Here is a 7974-nt window from a genome sequence, read left to right on the forward strand (position 1 = left end):
TGAAAAATGGGGAAAATTGGGGCAAAAAATGGGGAATTTTGGGAAAAAATGGGGGAAAAATTGGGGCAAAAAATGGGGAATTTTGGGAAAAAATGGGGAAAATTGGGGCAAAAAATGGGGAAAATTGGGGCAAAAAATGGGGAAAATTGGGGGCAAAAAAATGGGGAATTTTGGGAAAAAATGGGAAAAAAAATTGGGGCAAAAAATGGGAATTTTGGGAAAAAATGGGGAAAATTGGGGCAAAAATGGGGAAAAATTGGGGCAAAAAATGGGGAATTTTGGGGAAAAAACTGGGGAAAAATGGGGAAAATTGGGGAAAAAATGGGGGAAAATTTGGGGAAAAAATGGGGAAAAATGGGGGAATTTTGGGCAAAAAATGGGGAGAAATTGGGCAAAAAATGGGGGAAAAATGGGGAAAAATTGGGCAAAAATGAGGGGAAAAATTGGGCAAAAAATGGGGGAAATTGGGGCAAGAAATGGGAATTTTGGGAAAAATTGGGGCAAAAAATGGGGAATTTTGGGGAAAAACGGGGAAAAATTGGGGCAAAAAATGGGGAATTTGGGGGAAAAATTGGGGCGAAAAATGGGGAATTTTGGGAAAAAATGGGGGGAAATTGGGGCAAAAATGAGGAAAAATTGGGGGGAAAAATGGGGAAAAATTGGGGGCAAAAAATGGGGAATTTGGGTGAAAAATGGGGAAAAATTGGGGCAAAAATGGGGAAAATTGGGGCAAAAAATGGGGAATTTGGGAAAAAATTGTAAAGTTGGGGCAAAAAATTGGGAATTTGGGGGAGAAAAATGGGGAAAAATTGGGGCGAAAAATGGGGAAAAATTGGGGCAAAAATGGGGGGAATTTTGGGAAAAATGGGGAAAAATTGGGGCAAAAAATGGGGAATTTTGAGAAAAAATGGGGGATTTTGGGGGGAAAATTGGGGATTTGGGGGGAAAAAAAGGAATTTTGGGGAAATAAATGGGGAAAATTTGGGGCAAAAAATGGGGAATTTTGGGAAAAAATTGGGAAAATTGGGGCAAAAATGGGGAAAAAATGGGGAAAATTTGGGGCAAAAAATGGGCAACTTTGGGGAAAAAATGGGGGAAAAATTGGGGGGAAAAAATTGGGGAAAAAATGGGGAAAATTGGGGCAAAAAATGGGGAATTTTGGGGAAAAATGGGGAATTTTGGGGAAAAATGGGGAAAAATTGGGGGAAAAAAAGGGAATTTTGGGAAAAAATTGGGAATTTTGGGAAAAAAATTGGGAATTTTGGGAAAAAATGGGGAAAATTTGGGCAAAAAATGGGGAATTTTTGGGGGAAAAAATGGGGAAATTGGGGCAAAAAATGGGGAATTTTGGGGAAAATTGGGAAAAAATTGGGGGAAAAATTGGGGAATTTTGGGAAAAATTGGGGAAAAATTGGGGGAAAAAATGGGGAATTTTGGGAAAAAATTGGGAATTTTGGGAAAAAAATTGGGAATTTTGGGAAAAAATGGGGGAAAATTTGGGCAAAAATGGGGAATTTTGGGGGGAAAAAATTGGGGATTTTGGGTGTGAAAAAATAGGAATTTTGGGGAATAAATGGGAAAATTTGGGGCAAGAAATGGGGATTTTGGGTGAAATAATTGGAGAAATTTGGGGGAAAAATTGGGGATTTTGGGGGAAATAATTGGGGATTTTGGGGTGAAATAATTGGGGATTTTGGGGAAAATATTGGGGATTTTGGGGTGAAATAATTGGGGATTTTGGGAGGAAAAAATCGGGGATATTGGGGGGAAATAGAGAATTTTGGGGGGGAAAAATTGGGGATTTTGGGGTGAAAAAATAGGAATTTTGTGGAAATAAACGGGGAAAATTTGGGGCAAGAAATGGGGATTTTGGGTGAAATAATTGGAGGAAATTTGGGGAAAAATTGGGGATTTTGTGGGAGAAATTGGGATTTTGGGGGAAATAATTGGGGACTTTCGGGGAAATACTTGGGGATTTTGGGGCGAAATAATTGGGGATTTTCGGGAAATAATTGGGGATTTTGGGGGAAAAAATTGGGTATTTTCAGGGAAATAATTGGGGATTTTGGGGGGAAAATAGAGAATTTTTGGGGGAAAAAATTGGGGATTTTGGGTGTGAAAAAATAGGAATTTTGTGGAAATAAACGGGGAAAATTTGGGGCAAGAAATGGGGTTTTTGGGTGAAATAATTGGAGGAAAATTTGGGGGAAAAATTTGGGGATTTTGGGGGAAAAAAATTGGGGATTTTGGGGGAAATAATTGGGGATTTTGGGAGGAAAAATTGGGGATTTTGGGGTGAAATAATTGGGATTTTGGGGGGAAAAAATTGGGATTTTGGGGGAAATAATTGGGGATTTTGGGGGAAAAAAATTGGGGATTTTGGGAGGAAAAATTAGGGATTTTGGGGGAAATAATTGGGGATTTTGGGGGAAAAAATTGGGTATTTTCAGGGAAATAATTGGGGATTTTGGGGGAAAAATGGGGATTTTGGGGTGAAATAATTGGGGATTTTGGAGTGTGAAAATTGGGGATTTTGGGGGAAAAGTATTGGGGATTTTGGATAAAAAACTGGATTTTGGGAAAATAAACGGGGAAAATTTGGGGCAAAAATGGGGAATTTTGGGAAAAAATTGGGAATTTTGGGGGGAAAAATTGGGAATTTTGGGGGGAAAAAATATGAATTTTGGGGAAATAAATGGGGAAAATTTGGGGCAAGAAATGGGGATTTTGGGTGAAATAATTGGAGAAAATTTGGGGGAAAAATTGGGGATTTTGGGGGAAATAATTGGGGATTTTGGGGTGAAATAATTGGGGATTTTGGGAGGAAAAATTAGGGATTTTAGGGGAAATAATTGGGGAATTGTGGAGGAGAATAACAGGGAATTGTGGAGGGAAAAATGGGAATTTTGGGTGAAATAATTGGGGATTTTGGGGGGTGAAAATTGTGGATTTTGGGTGAAAAAATGGGGATTTTGGGTGAAAATTGGGGATTTTGGGGGGAAAAATTGGGGATTTTGGGTGAAGAAATGGGAATTTTGGGGGGAAACCTGGTGAATTTTTTTGAGGAATTTTCTGAAAAATTTTGGGAAGGAAATTGTGGATTTTGGGAAAAAAATAAGGAATTCTGGAAAAATGGGGAATTTTTGGGGAAAAGTGGGAATTTTAGGGAAAAGTTGGGGCATTTTGGGGAAAATTTTGGAGTTTTGGGGGAAAAATGGGAATTTGGTGGGAAAAAACCTGGGATTTCTGGGATTTGGCAAAAAAATGGGAATTCAGAGGGAAAATTGGGGATTTGAGAGGGGAAAATTCTGGAATTTTAGAGGAATTCCCAAGGTTTTGGGAAAATCGGGAATTTTGGGGAGAAACCAGGGATGTTGGGAAAGAAATCATCAAGTTTGGGATAAAATTTGGGGATTTTTGGGAAAAAATTGGGAATTTTAGGAAAACATCAGGAATTATGGGGAAATGTGGGGAATTTTGCGAAAAAATATTGGGAATTTTGAAAAAAAAATCAGAATTTTTGGGGAAAAAACCTGGGATTTGGGGAAAAATTGGGAATTCAGAGGGAAAATTGGGGATTTGAGGGGGAAAATTCTGGAATTTTTGGGGAATTCCCAAACGTTTTGGGAAAATCAGGGATGTTGGGAAAGAAATCATCAGGTTTGGGATAAAATTTGGGAATTTTTGAGAAAAATTTGGGAATTTTAGGAAAACATTGGGAATTATGGGGAAACGTGGGGAAATGTGGGGAATTTTGGGAAAAAAATTGGGAATTTTGAGAAAAAATATTGGAAATTTTGAGAAAAAAATCAGAATTTTTGGGGGAAAATTCCTGAAATTTCGGGAAAAAAACGATGACGTCATCGGGATCCCCTCCCCCGCTCCCCTGAGGATTCTGGGAATTCCCAAAATTCCCAAAAATTCCCAAAATTCCTGGAATTCCCTCAGGGTGCGGCCTCGGGGAGCTGGAGCCGGACGGGGCCGGGGGCAAAATCCGGGAGCTGCGGCTGACGGGGAGGAGGCGCTGCCGGGAACTGGGATGAACTGGTTTGAACTGGTTTGGACTGGGACGGACTGGTCTGGACTGGGAATGACTCCGAGAAACAGCAAGAAAATAAAGGAATTTTATAAAGGAATTTTTCACAAATTTTTGGGATTTTTTTCATCCCACTTTTTCCAAATTTTTGCTGGTTCCAGTTTGAACTGGTCTGGACTGGTTTGGACTGGTCTGGACTGGGAATGGCTTCAAGAAACAACAAGAAAATAAAGAAAATTTTCACAAATTTTTGAGGCTTTTTATTCTCCCATTTATTCCAAGTTTTTGGAGATTCCAGTTTGGACTGGTTTGAACTGGTTTGAACTGGTTTGAACTGGTCTGGACTGGTTTGAACTGGGAATGACTCCAAGAAACAACAAGAAAATAAAGGAATTTTATGAAGGAATTTTTCTCAGATTTTTGACATTTTTCTTCTCCCATTTATTATCCCAAATTTCTGCTGGCTCCAGTTTGGACTGGTCTGAACTGGTTCGGACTGGTTTGAACTGGTTTGGACTGGTTTGGACTGGTTTGAACTGGGAGTGACTCCAAGAAGCAGCAAGAAAATAAAGGAATTTTATAAAGGAATTTTTCTCAGATTTTTGAGATTTTTCTTCTCCCATTTATTATCCCAAATTTCTGCTGGCTCCAGTTTGGACTGGTTTGGACTGGTTTGGACTGGTTTGGACTGGTCTGGACTGGGAATGACTCCAAGAAACAGCAAGAAAATAAAGGAATTTTATAAAGGAATTTTTCTCAGATTTTTGAGATTTTTCTTCTCCCATTTATTATCCCAAATTTCTGCTGGCTCCAGTTTGGACTGGTCTGAACTGGTTTGGACTGGTTTGGACTGGTCTGAACTGGGACTGGCTCCCAGTTTGATCCAATAACAGCAAGAAAATAAAGGAATTTTTCATGGATTTTGGGAATTTTGGGGATTTTTCTGATCCCATTTATTCCAAACTTCTGCTGGGAATTTTGGGAACTGGGGTGAACTGGTTTGGACTGGTTTGGACTGGTTTGGACCAGTTTGGACTGGTTTGAACTGGGAATGACTCCAAGAAACACCAAGAAAATAAAGGAATTTTATAAAGGAATTTTTCTGAGATTTTTGAGATTTTTCTTCTCCCATTTATTATCCCAAATTTCTGCTGGCTCCAGTTTGGACTGGTTTGGACTGGTCTGAACTGGTTTGAACTGGGAATGGCTCCCAGTTTGATCCAATAACAGCAAGAAAATAAAGGAATTTTTCATGGATTTTGGGAATTTTTGGGATTTTTCTGATCCCATTTATTCCAAACTTCTGCTGGGAATTTTGGGAACTGGGGTGAACTGGGATGGACTGGTCTGGACTGGTCTGAACTGGTTTGGACTGGTTTGGACTGGGAATGACTCCAGGAAACACCAAGAAAATAAAGGAATTTTATAAAGGGATTTTTCTCAGATTTTTGAGATGTTTCTTCTCCCTTTTATTATCCCAAATTTCTGCTGACTCCAGTTTGGACTGGTTTGAACTGGTTTGGACTGGTCTGGACCGGTTTGGACTGGTTTGAACTGGGAATGGCTCCAAAAAACAGCAAGAAAATAAAGGAATTTTATAAAGGAATTTTTCTCAGATTTTTGAGATTTTTCTTCTCCCATTTATTATCCCAAATTTCTGCTGGCCCCGGTTTGGACTGGTCTGAACTGGTTTGGACTGGTCTGAACTGGGAATGACTCCAAGAAACAGCAAGAAAATAAAGGAATTTTATAAAGGAATTTTTCTCAGATTTTTGGGATTTTTCTTCTCCCATTTATTATCCCAAATTTCTGCTGGCTCCAGTTTGGACTGGTCTGAACTGGTTTGGACTGGTCTGGACTGGTTTGGACTGGTCTGGACTGGTCTGAACTGGGAATGACTCCAAGAAACAGCAAGAAAATAAAGGAATTTTATAAAGGAATTTTTCTCAGATTTTTGAGATTTTTCTTCTCCCATTTATGATCTCAAATTTCTGCTGACTCCAGTTTGGACTGGTCTGGACTGGTTTGGACTGGTTTGAACTGGGAACAGCTCCCAGTTTGATCCAATAACAGCAAGAAAATAAAGGAATTTTTCATGGATTTTGGGAATTTTTGGGATTTTTCTGATCCCATTTATTCCAAACTTCTGCTGGGAATTTTGGGAACTGGGGTGAACTGGTTTGGACTGGTCTGGACTGGTCTGGACTGGTCTGGACTGGGAATGGCTCCAAGAAACACCAAGAAAATAAAGGAATTTTATAAAGGAATTTTTCACAAATTTTTGGGATTTTTTTCATCTCACTTTTTCCAAATTTTTGCTGGTTCCAGTTTGAACTGGTCTGGACTGGTTTGGACTGGTCTGGACTGGGAATGGCTTCAAGAAACAACAAGAAAATAAAGAAAATTTTCACAAATTTTTGAGGTTTTTTCTCCTCCTATTTATTCCAAATTTCTGGAGATTCCAGTTTGGACTGGTTTGAACTGGTTTGGACTGGTTTTTAATGGTTTGGACTGGTTTGAACTGGGAGTGACTCCAAGAAACAGCAAAAAAAATAAAGGAATTTTATAAAGGAATTTTTGTCAGATTTTTGAGATTTTTCTTCTCCCATTTATTATCCCAAATTTCTGCTGGCTCCTGTTTGGACTGGTCTGAACTGGTTTGGACTGGGAGATTCCCAGTTGGATGCAATAAATCCCAATTAAATCAAAGATTTTTGGGATTGGGCTCTGGTTTGGACTGGTTTGGACTGGTTTGGACTGGTTTGAACTGGTCTGGACTGGTTTGGACTGGTTTGGACTGGTCTGGACTGGGAATGACTTCAAGAAACAGCAAGAAAATAAAGGAATTTTATAAAGGAATTTTTCTCAGATTTTTGAGATTTTTCTTCTCCCATTTATTATCCCAAATTTCTGCTGACTCCAGTTTGGACTGGTCTGAACTGGTCTGGACTGGTTTGGACTGGTTTGGACTGGTTTGAACTGGTCTGAACTGGTTCGGATTGGTTTGGACTGGGAGATTCCCAGTTGGATGCAATAAATGCCAATTAAATAAAATATTTCTGGGATTGGCCTCTGGTTTGGACTGGTTTGGACCAGTTTGGACTGGTTTGGACTGGTCTGGACCGGTTTGGACTGGTTTGAACTGGTTTGAACTGGTCTGAACTGGGAATGACTCCAAGAAACAGCAAGAAAATAAAGGAATTTTATAAAGGAATTTTTCTCAGATTTTTGAGATTTTTCTTCTCCCGTTTATTATCCCAAATTTCTGCTGGCTCCAGTTTGGACTGGTCTGGACTGGTCTGGACTGGTTTGGACTGGTTTGGACTGGTCTGAACTGGTTTGGACTGGTTTGGACTGGGAATGACTCCAAGAACCAGCAAGAAAATGAAGGAATTTTTCAGAGATTTTTAGGTTTTTTCCCATCCCATTTATTCCAAATTTCTGCTGGTTCCAGTTTAAACTGGTCTGAACTGGTTTTTAATGGTCTGGACTGGTCTGAACTGGGAATGGCTCCCAGTTTGATCCAATATCAATGAGAAAAGAAAGGAAGTTTTCACAAATTTTGGAGATTTTTGGGGTTTTTTTTCTCCCATTTATTCCAAACTTCTGCTGGCTCCAGTTTGGACTGGTGTGAACTGGTCTGAACTGGTTTGGACTGGTCTGAACTGGTTTGGACTGGTTTGAATCGGTTAAAGTGAGAATGACTCCAAGAAACAACAAGAAATAAAGGAATTTTTCACAAATTTTGGAGATTTTTGGGATTTTTCTCCTCCCATTTATTCCAAACTTCTGCTGGTTCCAGTTCAAACTGGTCTGAACTGGTTTGAACTGGTTTGAACTGGGAATGGCTCCAAGAAACCGCAAGAAAATAAAGGAATTTTTCACAAATTTTTGAGTTTTTTCCTTTCCCATTTATTCCAAATTTCTGGAGGTTCCGG

The 7974-nt window shown here is 39.4% G+C and overlaps 1 protein-coding gene across 1 annotated transcript in view; it reads left to right on the top strand.

Annotated features, from left to right (window-relative positions):
- Positions 1-4481, top strand: part of LOC141726139 (tonsoku-like protein) — a 91555-nt gene extending 87074 nt beyond the window's left edge. Inside the window, exon 23 of the mRNA XM_074530939.1 lies at positions 3949-4481. Coding sequence (XP_074387040.1) covers positions 3949-4043 — 95 coding nt within the window. The 3' untranslated portion in view covers positions 4044-4481. The remainder of the gene's footprint in view (positions 1-3948) is intronic.
- The last annotated feature ends 3493 nt before the right edge of the window (positions 4482-7974 follow it).

This window comes from Zonotrichia albicollis, chromosome 1, assembly GCF_047830755.1.
Source record: "Zonotrichia albicollis isolate bZonAlb1 chromosome 1, bZonAlb1.hap1, whole genome shotgun sequence".
Taxonomy (NCBI): Eukaryota; Metazoa; Chordata; class Aves; order Passeriformes; family Passerellidae; genus Zonotrichia; species Zonotrichia albicollis.